At 34.7% G+C, this 17,292-nt stretch overlaps 3 protein-coding genes across 6 annotated transcripts in view; all 3 read right to left on the bottom strand.

Moving 5' to 3' along the window:
- The window catches only part of LOC111366014 (cullin-1-like), a 15,969-nt gene extending 7,965 nt beyond the window's left edge, over positions 1–8,004 (bottom strand). The window contains exons 1-3 of one of the 4 annotated variants that reach the window (XM_022986627.1): positions 7,894–8,004; positions 6,368–6,510; positions 6,169–6,268 (exon numbers count right to left, since the gene is read on the bottom strand). In XM_022986627.1, coding sequence (XP_022842395.1) covers positions 6,169–6,268; positions 6,368–6,507 — 240 coding nt within the window. In that variant the 5' untranslated portion in view covers positions 6,508–6,510; positions 7,894–8,004. Of the gene's footprint in view, positions 1–6,168; positions 6,269–6,367; positions 6,636–7,893 lie in introns of those variants that run through there. The other 3 variants (XM_022986629.1, XM_022986628.1, XM_022986626.1) reach the window with 3 other exon arrangements.
- Positions 2,476–5,026, bottom strand: LOC111366017 (cullin-1-like). Its single transcript, XM_022986633.1, has 7 exons — positions 4,816–5,026; positions 3,974–4,073; positions 3,581–3,766; positions 3,437–3,484; positions 2,977–3,170; positions 2,764–2,841; positions 2,476–2,691 (listed from the first exon to the last, which is right to left on the bottom strand). Exons 1-5 carry the CDS (start codon positions 4,962–4,964, stop codon positions 3,057–3,059), a joined length of 597 nt encoding a protein of 198 aa, XP_022842401.1. The 5' UTR covers positions 4,965–5,026; the 3' UTR covers positions 2,476–2,691; positions 2,764–2,841; positions 2,977–3,056.
- A 4,132-nt stretch (positions 8,005–12,136) lies between the features above and the next one.
- The window catches only part of LOC111366018 (cullin-1-like), a 13,790-nt gene continuing 8,634 nt past the window's right edge, over positions 12,137–17,292 (bottom strand). Inside the window, exons 3-19 of the mRNA XM_022986634.1 lie at positions 16,279–16,464; positions 16,106–16,153; positions 15,826–16,029; positions 15,579–15,656; positions 15,307–15,396; positions 15,139–15,219; positions 14,984–15,046; positions 14,747–14,782; positions 14,586–14,672; positions 14,346–14,495; positions 14,198–14,253; positions 13,981–14,101; positions 13,730–13,891; positions 13,498–13,641; positions 13,190–13,408; positions 12,803–12,970; positions 12,137–12,497 (exon numbers count right to left, since the gene is read on the bottom strand). Coding sequence (XP_022842402.1) covers positions 12,396–12,497; positions 12,803–12,970; positions 13,190–13,408; positions 13,498–13,641; positions 13,730–13,891; positions 13,981–14,101; positions 14,198–14,253; positions 14,346–14,495; positions 14,586–14,672; positions 14,747–14,782; positions 14,984–15,046; positions 15,139–15,219; positions 15,307–15,396; positions 15,579–15,656; positions 15,826–16,029; positions 16,106–16,153; positions 16,279–16,464 — 1,995 coding nt within the window. The 3' untranslated portion in view covers positions 12,137–12,395. The remainder of the gene's footprint in view (positions 12,498–12,802; positions 12,971–13,189; positions 13,409–13,497; positions 13,642–13,729; positions 13,892–13,980; positions 14,102–14,197; positions 14,254–14,345; positions 14,496–14,585; positions 14,673–14,746; positions 14,783–14,983; positions 15,047–15,138; positions 15,220–15,306; positions 15,397–15,578; positions 15,657–15,825; positions 16,030–16,105; positions 16,154–16,278; positions 16,465–17,292) is intronic.

Here is a 17,292-nt window from a genome sequence, read left to right as displayed (position 1 = left end):
ACCAAACGAGTCTTTGAACAAACAAAACTACCAAACGAGTCTTTGAACAAACAAAACTAACAAATAATTTAAAGACAAAAAAATAAAAAGCAAACTAAATGTTAATTTCTTTTTCCTTCGATTCACTTGGCAGTCTGCATCACTATCACTCCATAGTTCCAAACGACTCAAACTAACATGTAGAAATTTGTAACAGTGAGTATTCGAAAACATTCAGTAAGATACGTGTAGTTTCTGTACACAATTATATAATAAATAAAATCTACACTTCATACCACTCTGCTCTTATGGAGTATATCGGTGACCAAGCGACACAACCATATTAAGTCCTCCTATAATCCCGTAGAATTTCATCTTTTTTTTAAAAAAAAAAATCCAAATGTTCACTGGCAATCCATGCATATTTAGCCCTTGTTTGATCCCCATTTTTTCAAGAATGCATTTTTTTAAAACTCATTTTCAATCACATATTCTTATATAAAATAATTATACACGTATTTCGAAAATTTTTCTTTACTTTTTAATCATACATTCTTCAAAAAATTACTATTTCATAATGCATTTTTATCCCAAAAATGGGAACCAAACATGGGCTTAATATACAATACAACGAGGCCATTGTAACCTGGGGATGATAAAATGATGTGGTCCCGCCTTGCTTCGGAATACGGGTGGGGACAAGGAACATGGGTCCCGTCATGGAACTTGTCTCGACTATTATTATTTTTTATTTTATTATTTTTGCATATGTTTTACAATTTAACTAACATTTCGAAAAAAATAAATATAAATTAAATAATGAAAAGGGAAACCAAGCCCCTGTTCGAGCCCAGTATAATGGATTGAGCCAATATTTTTTGCTGTCACTATGGGCTCGCATTAATTGATGGTGCAGGTAACTTGTAACAAGTAATTGTTTCACTTGATTTTTGAAGTACTAATAACAGGTCTATAATTTGACATTTCCATCCTACCCTCAAGTACATCAATGATAGAAAATAATGTACAACCATGAGTGCATAGGTATTTTTGGGAACAGAATTATGAAAGTGAGGGTGTAATGGACCTTTAATTTTAAATGGGATCTGTCAAAAATCTCTCATCTGAGAAATGTATTGTGCCATCAGAAATTTTTAATGCCCAAGTTACTGTTGAAAAGTGTGAATTCTCATTTTAAAAGATTCTAACCGGTGCTAAATGGGGATATTTTAATTTCACTCCATGCCACCTCCTAGAAATCCCTGGTGGGGTGGGAATGGAGAGCTCCACCCCCACCTTATTGGCATCCCTATTGTAATCGACTAACAATTCTATGAGAAAAATCAAGTGCAATTGCTATAACGAAGGAGAATTTTCTCTTTTAGGAGAGGTTGATCTAAAAGTGTAAATAGGGATGTCAACGAGTCGAATCGAGCCGAGCTGACTCACGAGTTGAAATTTTAGGCTCAGGCTCGGTTCGAGTAAAATAATCGAGCCTTTTAGCTCGACCAAAAAAATTAGGTTCGACCCGAACTTTCGACTCTAACCTTTTGAAGCCAAGCAGGCTCGATGTTTTGGTATTTTTTTTTTTTACATTTTTTTTTAATATAAAGAAGGCAGCTGGTTGCTGCCATGTTGCCTTTAAAATATATATATATATTTTTTGTATATATTTTTTTAAATAGGCTCTTGTGAGCTCGAGCTGGCAAGCTACACGGACCGGCTCGAGCTTTGCTCGGCACCCCAAAATGAGGCTCGACTCGAACCTTAGCTCGATTCTTCCAAGCCTCGAGCCATTAGAGCTCGAACTTTTTTCGAGCCGAGCCAACAAGCCCGATTGTCGTCTCTAGGTGCAAATATATCTTGGATCGTTTGCCTGCGAGTGTCAACGAGCCAAGCCGAGCAAAAGCTCGACCGTAAAATTAAAGCTCTACTCAAGCTTTCAGCTCAAGACTTGTTGGGCCGAGCTAAGCTTTTTAGAATTTTTTTCCTTCTTCTTCTCTAAGCTGTCAGTTTGGCAGCTAAAATAGCTGTCAAACAGGCAGCAGTTTTTCTTTCTATTTTTTATTTTATTTTTACGTCTCAGTCAAGCAACACGTGCCGGCCGAGCCAACTCCCCGAAATAGGGCTCGGCCCGAGCCTTGAACTGGGTCGGGTCGGGCTTTTTTCGGGCCAAGTCACAGACGGCTTGAGCTAGCGAACCCGATTGCCATCCCTAGGCCTTAGGCCGGCCTTAGAGCGACCTGTCTGCAAGGTCCCATATATAGACTCGACAAAAAAGAGAAGCTGATACGAAAGGTTTAGTTTTGTGTTGGGTTATTCCAAGGCCGCCACATGCCAAGCCTAGTTGCAGGGCCAGGCCACGTTAATGAGCCGCACTAGATTATGATACTTTTTAGTTGTATCACGCTCCAAAAAAGGGGTCCTCAAAGCCGGGTCATGGCCAGCCAGGTTGGTATCAAGCCTGCTGATAATCATGAGCTCTATAAACTGGCATATACCAAATAGAAATACCGCAGCAGCCTGGTGCTTATTCCATACAGAAAAGTGTCAATGCATATGACTTATTCATCTTTAATTCTTCAATAATTAAGAATACAAAATCATATGAATAGTTTACCCAAATTTATCAGTTTAAGCAGCTGCTATAGAAAGATTTTTTTTCTCTTCTAGCTTGCTTGCATGTACAGTAAGCAGTTCATGTTGCACAACCTGTGACCAAATGCACAAGTTTTGCATAAGCAAATGAATCAGGAGCAGTTAAACAGTGAAAAAGAAACGTACCTCTATTAATTTGGATTCACTTGTGCAAATCAAGTAACTTGAAATTCTGGCTTTCTCCTGTTGTAAGCATTCCTCAACCTATATATTATAACAAGAAAGTACAATGAGCCACAATGAGCCTATATCCCAGGAGCCTTCCAATTCTTTTCTTCGTTTATTTTGATGAATATTCTGCCTAAAAAAAGAAGGAAGAACTAATAATTCATGACTGACCTTAAGCATGTAATTCTCGTAGGGCTTGTTTTCAATCCAGTTCAAGGCCTTTCGAAAATAGAACGTAGCTGTGGCTTTGATCATCGACTCTTTGAAATCTTCTTCGTTGTGTTCTTGCCCATCTCAACGTAAATATCCGGAACTGACTTCACCGTGGCCTGATCAATCTGTTCTCCCTCTCGTTCCCTATCAATCTAAGATGATAATTGCATGTTACTACATCTCGAAAAAGTGCTCATGGATTCACAAAAGAAAAGAGTAGCTTTCTTCAAATTTAGTAGGAATTAGGTTTAGAAATTATAGTACATGTCTGAGCCAGATCATCGTGACACGTATTTCTAAAGATTGGTAGAGGCAGACTAATAGTAAACATAGTTGAATCAGAAATATATGCACACAAAACAATATTGACAAGTTTAATGAAACAGGAGCCAAGGCGACTTGAAAATCTCAAACATACCAAGGATATTACGGCATCTCTAACTAGATAGTTTATTTCCGTGTAAACCTACAACATGCATAGAACAAAATATCAGATAAAAATGAAATGACGAACAATTTCCGGGGAAAAACCCGAATTAGTAAAAAAGCTTTTATCACCAACCAGATTATAGAATGCCAAATGGCTTGTTCTTTCAAGTGAAGGTAGCTTCTTCCTAACAATGAAGTATCTTTCGAGGTAATAAAAGAACCTTGAAAGCCATCGGACCATAGTCGTGTGATTATTCCATCTTCTCAACAATTCTCGTAACAAAGACTCGTCTTTCTTTCCCCTTAGAGATGGCAACACCTTGAAATGACGATAGTAGAGATATAACTAACACATTCAGTGCATGATTGGTATGCAGCACTCGACTGGACAATACAATGAACAAGATATTAATATTTTCCGACAACAAGCATGATTGGTATGCAGCACTCGACTGGATAATACGATGAACAAGCTATTAATATTTTCGAACAACAAGCATGTAGAATATCTTCAAAGTTTACTAGCCTTGGAAGAGATGTAGTCTTCAAAAGTCTTTTTATAATGATCATACATTTTCCGAGCTTTTGGACCGACCTGATCGGGGGCACATACATTGTACACTATTCTGGCGAATGGAGTTAAGAATATGCAACGCGATAAATGGATTTCAACTACAAATGCTAAAATCAGTTAAGAGTTAAGACCACTACAATGTGACATAAAAAACATGAGAGAGTAATTACTATCAGTAAAAACTGAAAAATAATGAACAGAAAATTAAGCCCTTGTTAGACCCCCCATTTTCTAAAACTTTTTTTCCTTAAATTCATTTTCAACCACGTGTTTCATAGACCCACTAATTTTATTAACTTCTCAACCACATATTTCATTCATCAACTTCTATCATAATCTACTTAAAAATTTGATTTTTTGCTAAACCAAACAGGGGATAAATGACCCTTGATTTTACATCTTTCATAGGCAGAAAAACGGCACAAGTATTTGTTAAAGTAACATCCAACATTCAAAATGCATCCAGCCCACAAGTAGCAGTTGTGAGAATAAGTAACTTAAAAGTTAGTTTCATTTCACAAAAAGTGACTTTTAAGCAAAACCATTTTGACATTTTCTAAGCCAAAACAAGCATACGACGGTTACAAAGCAAAGTTGGTAATAACAAGACAAAAGAAAAAGAACGGATTATACTTTGCTAATTGCTACACAGTGACAGATTTTACGAGCCTGTTTGGTTCAGTCCACCAGCATTAAATTAAATAAATATAAGTGAATCCAGCTCCAGGAGAACCAAAAAAAATTATTGGGGTGGGGGAATTTTTGCTAAAATCCAAGGAAAATTAAAAAGATACGTGTAGAACCGCATATACTCTTCAGAACTCAACTCGTGTTTCTGAACTCCTTCCAGATTGTCAATTAGCTTGTTAATGGCTTCTTCCTGCAAAAGGGTCCATGCTTCTTCAAAGCTTAAATCGCGTTTCAAAGATGCGGCCCTTGCCATTATTTGCTGCTTCAAGGCTCCTGTGATAATGACTAACAGGCTGATAAGGTAAGATAATTGTTGAGCTCCTTCCCAGAATTTCTATGGAAGTTTCTATTTTGAATATATTAATTTCAGTAAAGGTAGCTGAAGTTTGTTAAGAGTTTCAAAATGATCATTAAAGTCTTTTTCTTATAATAGTGATTACTCAAATTTCTAATACTTACGTTAATGGCCACTTGACTGAAAATGTAATAAAAAATATTTCTTGACACCATAAATACCAACGTCTACACAAATGGTGTTAGCGAGAATGTCATGTCAGATATGGAGCCTGTTTGGAAGTATTTTTGAGAATTGATTTTTTAACAGTTAGGAGAAAAGTGTGGTTCACCTATGAGAGAAGAAGTCAAACATGACAGCTGAAATAATGAAATAACGGTCAAAAAATTAATTTTTTTGGATGAAAAAAACACTCTCAAACAGGCTCATGATATTTTTTGTATTCATAGAAATTAATCGAAAAAGCATCTTTACATTTAAAGCTATAGCATTTGTGTAATATGTTTTCACACATGAACTATCTAAACTTGGTTCCTCACCTCCTCAATTCATTAATAACATCGATAGTAACCGTTCGAAATTTGATAATACTACTGTAAACATATACTACAATTATAATTTCGAAATTTTTAACAAAGTTCAGTGACCGATGCTGAAATTAATCCAAATATATATTAAAATGGCATCTTTACAGGCTGGTTCTTGCTTCATTTTTCAATTTGTCCACCTGTCCGAGCTAACGATTCTGTTGGCTTGGAAAGCCAAAACTTGGGGTCTTTTTATAATAAAATAAATAGTGTCTATTTGATTTGAATAAAAATTAAATTTTTAATAAATTTTGATAAAAGTTGATGAAATATGATTGAAAATTATGAATCTTATACTTAAAATTAATTATTAACTTTGACTTAAATTTTTCTTAACACTCTTAATTTTGAAAATAAATTAAAACCATCTATATCAAAAAAGTCCATCATATTTTAGAACGTTTTTAATATTCAACGATACCTTTTTAAAACATTTTCTTAAAAAAAAATGAATACGCAGGTTCATGAATACCACTGTCTAATAAATAAACAATATGAAGAAAAAAATAATTAAAAAAAAATGAATACGCAGGTTCATGAATACCACTGTCTAATAAATAAACAGTTGGCCTTACTGTTGATATAATGTACTCTTCAAAGGACTCACGATACTTGTCATACAACTGCTGAGAGTAATCATGGGGAGGCTTTTGTGTGCACATGTTATAAATTGTCCTGTACATAAGATTTAAGGAAAGTGAGAACAAACGGTAGGGTCACGAGTGCCTACTAATTAAGAGGTAAATTTGAAGACTTGGAATACAAAAAGCATACGTGTAGAGCATCATATAGTCCTCTGAGCTGAACTGCGGCTCAGGCAGCCCTTCTAAAATATTTTTCAGCTTCGTAATCCCTTTTTGCATAAAGTCCCATCCCTGTTCTAAATCGATTGTATTCCGCTGATTCATCGTCATTTTCTATACCAGACCAATAAGAAAAAGCCTTCCAATGACGCATAAAGTAGTGTATTAAATCAACAGAAAACATCTGAAGCTGAAATAACTATGGCCAAACAAAAAATCAACCAAGAAATAACACCACCCTGAAAAAACACGTAAGAACCAAGAGCATCAATCAACAATACCCAGCAGTTATTATCCAGTACTATTTTAAGCAAAAGCTCCTTCTACACATTGTCAAGTTTTTGAATTCCTATTATACCCTTGACTTAGTGTTCCATAATCTCTTCTTCAATTACCTATTTTAATTATCCCATCAAAACAAAACCACCTTTTCTTCTCTTTTAAATATACACTGGACTGGCTATATCCATATTTATGAGCTTAACAATATTTATCATAACATATTATTACTAGTACTATTAAAAAAACTGTGTTTGAGTTGCTAGTACATTATGATCGCATTCCCTATCAAACTAAGCCAATGTAAACCATCAGGCTACCCATAACAACAAGATTCAAATCAGAAATAATATCAAAGGATTAACTCAGAAATCAACTAAGGCAAACATGCAAAAGAAAGCAATCTCTCCAATTTCACCAAAAGTTAACATTAAACTATGGAAAAATCAAGTCAAAAAATCGCTAAAAGACCTTCAATACAGATAACTGTATTACTGGACCCAATTAAACATACAAAACAAAAGCTTATGCTCAATATTAAAATCTCGTTAGTTGATATTCAATTTAAGATCTTAGGGAGTAGAGTCTACAATTAGGACACCAATCAAATATTGAAAACTAAAATCATCAGTAGCTCCATATTTTATCCAGGAAATCCAGAAAATAGATAAGGAAATTTGACCTATCAAGCAATCATCTTATTCCTTACTTAATGAACTAGTGATTCAAAATTTCCTCCCCAAGAAACATGAGACAGATTTCTGAAAGTTCAAGAACATTCAATTCTAATATGCTAATGGATATATACACACACATAGAAAAATGTGCATTATTAAATTAATCAAGTATTATTTATCATGACATCAAATATAATATAACAAAAAAATCATCTACATAAACTCTTACAACTAAAGAAATCCAACAGAAACTATTGCAAACTAAAACCCTAATTATCAGTAGAATCGCAACTAAACGAAGCCTATACCTAAATTTAACCCCATTTCTCATTCCTTAACATGCAATCACGAATCATTTGGCTTAAAATTAATTCAATACACCTCTAATATCCAGGATTAAATGCCATAAAAAATCACAAAGGAAGTAAAATCAATCGCAAATAAAAGAAATTATAAAGAACTCATCGAGACGCATATTGACACCTACCAACACGCATGTCGTATATATACTTATATGTATATATGTAGAGAGAGAAAATACCTGAAGAGGAGAGAGATGGCTCGGGTGAGATGTGAATTTCTCCTTTTTCCTTTTCTCTTGATCGATTTTACACAGCTTTAAATTTATAATGTTTGTTACCTCAAACTTTCATAATTAATGTTTGTTACCCACATAGTTTGTTGTTTATTCTTTTGACAACTCAAGGACTTTTTTATATTTGCCAAAGTGACCCAATATTTTATAATATTTAAGTTTTAGTATATAGGGTTTATAGATGGAAAATTTAATGCAGTTTGAACAAGTTGGGGTTTAAATAGGGACAAGAATGTAATGTGATTTTGATGTTTTGTCTTTTGTATACACCAACAAAAATTTATAAAAACACAAATTTATGAAGTATTTGATTATCACATGTTAAAGTGATTTTTAGTGCTTGTTTGAATAAAATTATAAGCTGTTGAAAAATTATAATGTGAGTGAAATTAATGATAAATAAGTTGATAATAGTCGTGCATCTAATGAAATATGGTGTTAAAAATTATGTTTGACTTTGATCACTAAATTATGCCCCAGTTTGATCTCCATTCTTTTGAAATAAATTATTCTTAAACAGTGTTTTGATGTTATTTCAACCACACATTCTTTAATAAAATAATATTACACGCAAGTTCAAATTTTTTCTTATTTTTTAACCATACATATCTATCAATACATTATTCAAAAATGCATTCTTATAAATAAAAAAAACAAAAAAAGGGGCTCAAACAAGGGCTATAAGTGATTTATAATGTTACCCAAATATGCACTTGGACATTGTTTTATTCTCAAGGACAATTTTAAATAACATAATAATATATTTACACACAATTGAAATAAATAGTTATCATTATAAGATAACTTTAAAAGTTCATAATAATATTAAAAATAAATTAGATCACATTGTTGCAATGCGATAACCATGATTCGAGAATCTGCAAATCACGATTAAGATGAGCTAACAATATCAAGTCAATATGAACTTTCTTAAGCATTCTAACTAGAGCTCAAATATATAATATAAATATAAAATAATGAGGAAACCTTGATAAGAGAAAATAGGGTTAATTGTGGCGACAACCACCAAACTTTCGTTGTAGTTACAATTGCATCATTGAACTTTAATTATTAGCAATCTAGTCACTTAACTTCAATTAACAACAATTAAACCATTTTGTTTGTATATATTTGTTACATGTTTCTTAAAGTTTCTCTATCTTCCACTCAAATTAACTACCTCTTAAAAATTTCTATATACCTACTTGTCATTCCATAACCTCACTTACCCAACTAATAAGAAAAATTCCCTCAATTCTCTTATTTATCTCACATTACTTCATGATTTCTTTCATTTTAACATTTCATAACCTGTGTTCCCATATTTTATCATTCATTTTCTTTCCATATTTTTGGTATTTCAAAACGAGACAAAATTGTCCAGCAACATTTATCGTACATATTTTATCTCATCATTTTTCCTTTGGTTGAAACGCATTTGAAGGTTATAAGGTAGGTAACAATGTACAAGTAATTTTTTCCCGTTTAATTTTTATTATTTCATATCGATAAGTATTTTACTAATAAAATGATACGATATAATATATGTGGCCATCCAATCCAAATGATATGATATGAGTTCTTATCGGTTCTAAAAATATGGTATGACGGTACGATTTATTTTGATATATGAACTCTAAATGTTATTCGGATTGTACAAATATTCGTATCCTATTGAGTATTCACTGTACTCACCCCTTTTCTCTTATCTCACAAGTTAGCATGGATTGCGTCAGAGCGCGACGGTTCGATGGTGTGGTCGTGCCTTGTTTCATAAAACTAAAATTTAAAATTTAAGCAAGTAACTTTATTTCTTTTAATTTGTTTGCAACATGCATTTATGTTTAATTAAATTGTCCGGCATGTTCAGTAAATTGTTGCTTTCTATTTTGATACAATATAATTAGTTTTTCTATTCCTTTAAATTTTAAGTTTTACATTGTGATTTTCAACTATAATTATATTATTTGGTGTAAATTCCATTTTCTTACTTTTCTGTCAATTTAAAGATTTGAATTCATAAATTGAGAGTGGCTGCCGTTCACGTTTCACCATTATAAATCTATGCCATGGACACTATCTTAAAATTATTTAGTTCATTTGTTAGGATTAATATATCTGGTGCACTTGTAAAATATCAATTATAAACACTGAACAAAGTAAGTAATTTTAGCCCCTGTTTGAGTCATATTCTTTCAAGAATGCATTTTTTTTAAATTCATTTTCAATCACATATTCTTATATAAAATAATTATACACGTATTTCGAAAACTTTTCCTTATTTTAATCACACATTCTTCAAAAAACTACTATTTCATAATGCATTTTATTCCAAAAATGGAAACCAAGCAGTGGCTTAATATACAATGCAACGAGGCCGTTGTAACCTAGGGATTATAAAATGATATGGTCCCGCCTTGCTTTGGAATACGGGTGGGGACAAGGAACATGGGTCCCGTCATGGAACTTGTCTCGACTATTATTATTTTTTATTTTATTCTTTTTGCATATGTTTTACAATTTAACTAACATTTCGAAAAAAATAAATATAAATTAAATAATGAAAAGGGAAACTAAGCCCCTGTTCGAGCCCATTATAATGAGATTGAGCCAATATTTTTTGCTGTCACTATGGGCTCGCATTAATTGATGGTGCAGGTAACTTGGAACAAGTAATTGTTTCACTTGATTTTTGAAGTACTAATAACAGGTCTATAATTTGACATTTCCATCCTACCCTCAAGTACATCAATGATAGAAAATAATGTACAACTATGAGTGCAAAGGTATTTTTGGGAACAGAATTATGAAAGTGAGGGTGTAATGGACCTTTAATTTTAAATGGGATCTGTCAAAAATCTCTCATCTGAGAAATGTATTGTGCCATCAGAAATTTTTAATGCCCAAGTTACTGTTGAAAAGTGTGAATTCTCATTTTAAAAGATTCTAACCGGTGCTAAATGGGGATATTTTAATTTCACTCCATGCCACCTCCTAGAAATCCCTGGTGGGGTGGGAATGGAGAGCTCCACCCCCACCTTATTGGCATCCCTATTGTAATCGACTAACAATTCTATGAGAAAAATCAAGTGCAATTGCTATAACGAAGGAGAATTTTCTCTTTTAGGAGAGGTTGATCTAAAAGTGTAAATAGGGATGTCAACGAGTCGAATCGAGCCGAGCTGACTCACGAGTTGAAATTTTAGGCTCAGGCTCGGTTCGAGTAAAATAATCGAGCCTTTTAGCTCGACCAAAAAAATTAGGTTCGACTCGAACTTTCGACTCTAACCTTTTCGAGCCAAGCAGGCTCGATGTTTTGGTGTTTTTTTTTTTACATTTTTTTTTAATATAAAGAAGGCAGCCCTAATTTACCATTCATAATGAATACAAACGGCTGTTTTAAATACAGAATTGCAAATGAACCTCAACGTGCCTAGTCGCTTCTGCTGAATTTTTGAAACTCGATGTATAGAATTTGGGATATGCATACGAAATGGATTCAATAAATTGGTGGCAACTAATTTTAATACTATTTCTTTCCAATTAGTAAAAAGATTTTTTAAAATAATTATATTTTTTGTATATATTTTTTTAAATATAGGCTTGTGAGCTTGAGCGACGAGCCACACAGACCAGCTCAAGCTTTGCTCGGCACCCCAAAATGAGGCTCGACCTGAACCTTGGCTCGATTCTTCCAAGCCTCGAGCCATGAGAGCTCGAACTTTTTTCGAGCCGAGCCAACAAGCCCGATTGCCGTCTCTAGGTGTAAATATATCTTGGATCGTTTGCCTACGAGTGTCAACGAGCCAAGCTGAGCAAAAGCTCGACCATAAAATTAAAGCTCTACTCAAGCTTTCAGCTCAGGACTTGTTGGGCCGAGCTAAGCTTTTTAGAATTTTTTTTTTATTAGTAAAATAAGATACCATCCATTGAGTAAAATGGGAGAGTTGACGAGTAGTTGCATTATTCCGTACGGTTGTCAATAAAAAGATTACATTGCATTTTACGGTAGATGGAACAATGAACAAGAGACGAAAGTGATTTATGTAGTTTGACTTTTTGTTATATTTGAGAGAGAGAATAAGCGGAGCAAAGTACCTACCCATCTCTAAACTGGGCTTACTTTGGCTTTAGAGTTTGGTCATGTCCTTACCCAATGGAAAGCCAACCTAACAACAAAAGTCAAGTATCCAATGCAAAAACACATGAGAACTGGCTGGCATTATGAATACGAAAAGAGAAGCTGAATTCTTCAACCGAGAAGAACTGGTTAAATTACATCTTTTTCCAATCCCCAACTGAATTTAAGGTGAAATCTTAAGCCCCCGCGTCTACTATATCGTTAAAAAGGTCAATCAGAACATTCGACAACATTTACAGTAATTTTCAAGGTTGATGAATATGCAGTTCCTCTCGCAATGATTCAATTGGATTATCCAATGTCCGAATCATGCCAAGTATTTGAATAAGTTTGCATTATCTTTGTCTCTTTCCAGATAGTCCCTACTAATCAAATCTTCAATCCTCTTTTTGATTGCTTTAACGTCAGGCTGTGGCGAGCACAATCACATTGTAACAATAGTCAGTTATATAGGAAAAGCATGTTTGGCTGAGCTTAAAATTACTCTTCGATAAATTTTTGTTTCCAAACATTTTTGCACGAGTTAATGTGTTTTATAGAACAAAATACTTTTTGGACTGAGTTGGGGGGTTACTTTCGAAGTAAGTAAATTCAAAGCTTTGATGGGCAAAAATTAATATTTATTATAAACTTCCCCATAGACTTGCAGTTAGTTATTTTAAAGCTAAGCCAAACATGCACGTGAAGTAGGAGAAGCAAACATCTGAAGCGTACCTTGAACATTCGCCCCAGCTGCTCGGCACACTCCATAACCAACTGCTGATAGCCCAAGACTTTTCTACTTTTCATGATACGTACAATTGAAGCATCAATAGCATATCTTCTGTCCTTGTCAACATCTTCGATTACTTTCTTCTTCTCATCGACAGGAGGGAGAGGGATCTGTAATTTTCATTGAAACTCTTAACGATACGAATACAAGGATAGGATTGACAATATTAGATTAATCTGAATTCTTATTTTTTTCCCCTTCTTTTTCTCATCAACTTAGTTCAACTTAAGTCTTGTCGGATTTGTTTGTGTGTGTTGCAGTTCATTTGTTTCCTTTTATGTGCACATGGTAACTGTGAAGGTAGGTTTTGGGTAGGGGGAGGGAATTACCTTGATTCTTCTCATTTTATCTGTAAACTTTGAATTGAACTCAAAAACGTCAGTTGGAGATATCGTCTTGGTGTTTGGCTCCTTGTTAAGAATCTTATACTTTGCACACGAAAGCGAATGGAGCAGCCTAACAACATCATCATCTGACAAGTTCAACTGACTCATGATTTCCTGGTAACTCAGCCTATCTGAGGCATTGAATAGCAGTAGGGCAGCAGCCTAAAAACACGAAAGACAAAATCTTCAATCAACATTATATCAACCACACAGATTATGTGTAAATAAAACATTAGGCTGTCGTCAATAACCTGGTAAGTTGTCACGATGAGCTCTATAGTTTTGGGTTCAAACTTTCCACTGATGTTGCAAGTGCCCAATGAATATATCCATGTAAGTTTTCTGTGCTTTGTTTTTGTTTGGTAGAACTCTCTAAAGACTTCAACACACTTGACCTGATGCAGAAGTCAAAAAATAATAAAAAGTGACATCATCCTTCAGAATTTGTGAAAACATAATGAAACAATATCATGCATGACATACCATCTCGGCCGGGAGATTAAGATCAAAGGACTTGTAACTGGGCCAGAAACCGGTAGTCAATACAGTAACAGTCAAGTCGATCCCAGGATTTGCATTTGCATTATTGCTGAGATACTCCTCAAAGCTTGTCTGATTTTCCCTTGCTAGTGTCAAATCTGTCACCTGCAATGGTAGAAGAGAGAAACAAAGGTTATTTTTGAACCATATCATAGTAAACCCCCTCTTATTCAGCATAAATATCACGAGCTCACCATCCCCTCCATTTTTGATGTAAATTGACCACCGCATTGTTGCTTCAACTTTGTAAGGATACTTCTCTCATGCTCATCATTGGCACTTTTATCAAATAATAGCCGCCGAGCAAGCTTTTTCCTGCCAAAAACAGCAATACAAATCAATAATTTTAGCATATAAAGTGTACCATGTCCTTGAATGATTGAACCAGTAACCATAAAGTAAGAAATTTACCTATAGAATTCAGCAAACAGATCCTTATCGCTAATATAAGCAAGTAGTTTTACCACCTGCAAAAGTAAACAGGCCCTCAATCGCAGCTTTCTACAGATTTTAGCAAATAAATAACAAAGCAAAACTGTTATATAGACAAGAAACACACCTTCTCCAATGTCTCCTCAATGGCTTCATCGCTCAATTTTTCACTCCCACCTTTTTTGAGAATGTTATCACAAAATGTGGCAAGAAGTTCTGCACTAGAACTTCCAGCAACACCCTTGTTGCAGAAGACTTCAAAGGCCTCCTTGAGAGCCTAGAAATACGTAATAATAGGAAAATCATATCAACACCAGACTGTAAGGGCAATAGTAAAACAATCATGCAGCATTGTCAAAATCCTAACCTTGTGGAAGAGTGAATTATTTGAAAAGCAGTCGTTCACATATGCCATGAATTTGTCATGGAGTTCAATAACTTTTCGGACAAAAACCTGATCGCCGAACATAAGGTCAGTCCAACAGTGTGAAACAGTACTGGCACTCAAAAGAATTCTGGGACAATTACCTGCTCCTGTAATCCGATGACATCTCTCTTTTCTGCCTGCAAAAGAAACTCTATGATGTTGAAGACAGGATGTGTAGTCATAATTTCATATATCTATTCACTAATATTTTTTCCTAGAGGTGAGTAGCCAATTAGTCATCACGATAAGTTGATTATAACCTAGGAAAAAATAGCTAGTACATTCTTGGGAGAAGCTATAAAACCAACTATCTGTCAAGAAGACATAAAATTGTGAACCTTCTTGTTGCTAGCAGCATCTTCTGCTTGTTTAACCAAAGCTGTACCTTCAGCAGTAACATGCTGCACTCATGAAACGAGTGTATATTAGATATAGAGGACAAATTCATAAATTATAGCAAACAGCAGTGCAGTACAAATAGAAGATAACAAACCTGCTTAAATATCGCAGCGACGGGATCTAAGCCTCGAGGTATTTTGGAGAAGAGCCTATACATCCTTGACAAATCCTCTACCTAGAGGATTAAAAATGGTGTAGATAAAGTCCAGTGCTTCGGGATCCTATATAGCAGCTAATTTATTCAATGACAATATTTGAGTACCTTGTCATCCCTAAGCAACGCGTGACATCCGGAGTGTTCCTTCTCAAGCAATTGGGTTGCATACACAGACAACAACTCATGCTGTACTTTCTACAGAACCCACAAGATAAAAATAAATAAATAAATAAATGTAATCAAACTAATAAAAATGAAAAGACTGCTCAATTAGAATATCTATGAAAATGAACTACGGCATTCACAGAATGCATATGGGCACTGATTATCTACAAACTAAAGATAAAGGTGTCATGCTTATATAAGAAAAAACGAACCTCAAGCAACTTTGTCTCGCTACTTGAATGAAGATAATGGGACACCCTGTCTTTTTCTCGTCTCAAACACTCCTCAGCCTGGAATGCCATGAGATAATTAAAAATCACGTAGACAAGAAGTATTTTTCTGGACTTGTTCCCTGTTTTGTGCATGCTTAGCTGTGGGGATGGGTGGGTGCACATGCAATATTTGTTGTGACGGAGAGGGGGGATGGGGCGCAGTTCTACATTTAAAAGGAAACATTACTTTCAGCATATAGTCTGGACATGAATCTTCCAAGATCCAGTTAGATGCCTTCCGAGAATAATACGCTGCAGTGTCCTTGAGCATTGCTTCTTCAAAGTCATTCTCATAATAATCCATTTTGCCCATTCCAATTTCAACAAATATATCCAATACGTTCTTCAACAAAGCTCGATCAATCTGCTCACCTTCTCGCTCTTGATCAATCTGATTAGAAAAATAACTCACTAACCTGAACAGCAAAAGAGAGAGTTGAACAATTGGAGAAATGACCGAAACATACCAGTGATATAACTGCATCCCTTACTTTTCCGTTTAACTCCATGTATACCTGAGATAGAGCCCAAGTATGGACACTGTTTATGAACTTAAATTCCAAAGGTGACAGAAAGAAGGAAACAAGTTGCACAAATAAGCAATTGTTTCAAATTTGAAGGAATGCAAAATGAAAGTTACCAGATCTCGAAAGCATGTTAGACCAACTTCTTTAAGTGCGGGAAGAGACCTCCTAGCAATGAAATATCGATCAAGGTAATGGAAGAACCGTGACAGCCACCGGACCATGATTTTATGATTTGACCATCTTTTCACAAGTTCTCTCAACATGAATTCATCATGTTTCTCTCTCAGTGAAGGAAGAACCTAGATGAAAAGCAATAAAGTTACAGAATAGGTCAAGGCCAATAATGAAAAACAAAATACAAAAGGATAAAGTAAAATAAGCCAAAATATGATGAAAAATTTAACCAAGTGCAAGTGTCATCCCTGGTGACTCCGAACAGTAGCTTTCAGAACCTAGTTCTGGAATTTAGTCAGTTCAGTCCTTGAAAGTGATAGTTTGAAAAAGAGGCACGTGAGTTATACAGAACAAGGAGGAATCTCCTTGGGGAATTCGATATGTTACTTGGTCAGCATCGCCATTGGGATGAAATAGAGTAAATTCGAATGCAGTGTTCATTGAGATGGGTTTCACAGTGACGTTACTAGATTTTTTCAAGTTGCTAACATTAAGTCTTCAACAAAAATGGTGGGAAGTTCTATCTTTTATTTATATTCTCCGAACAGACCAAAGCGCGTATAATTGTGTGTAAACTCGGGAAAGGGACAGTTATTGCTCTTGAGATCTATAGAATGGTTTGATTTGGAAGCAGAAGAGGATTGCAGAGGTAAGCATTTATACAGCGTTAGACAAAGTTTTTACACTAACATTCTCAACAATCACATTATAACTGGTAAGGAGGATCTGCAATGAATTAATTTATGATAGATGACACAAGCACGACACAACAATCTTTTCATAGCAAATTCGGAGAGTGATTATTAATCATTCTTGAGGAGTGGGGCAATGAGTATCAATCAAAAGGTCACCATTTAGTATAGTGATGGGTAATCAACTTCCAAGAATGTGGAACGAAACAAGAAGACCTATTGAACTCTGAGAAAGCCATAAATGAAGATCAAATACTCCCC

Source organism: Olea europaea, chromosome 17 (genome assembly GCF_002742605.1).
Source record: "Olea europaea var. sylvestris chromosome 17, O_europaea_v1, whole genome shotgun sequence".
Lineage (NCBI taxonomy): Eukaryota > Viridiplantae > Streptophyta > Magnoliopsida > Lamiales > Oleaceae > Olea > Olea europaea.
The sequence above is the reverse complement of the archived record's forward strand: the minus strand, read 5'-3'. Positions and strand labels throughout refer to the sequence as shown.

What these genes read in the sequence shown, in the direction of transcription:
- LOC111366017 (XM_022986633.1), bottom strand. Translation starts at nt 4,964, where the DNA reads ATGGCAAGGGCCGCATCTTTGAAACGCGATTTAAGCTTTGAAGAAGCA. An exon ending in GAGTATATGCGGTTCTACAC is followed by an intron (nt 4,074 to 4,815) that starts GTATCTTTTTAA and finishes TCCATTCGCCAG; the next exon opens with AATAGTGTACAATGTATGTG. An exon ending in AAGACTACATCTCTTCCAAG is followed by an intron (nt 3,767 to 3,973) that starts GCTAGTAAACTT and finishes CGTCATTTCAAG; the next exon opens with GTGTTGCCATCTCTAAGGGG.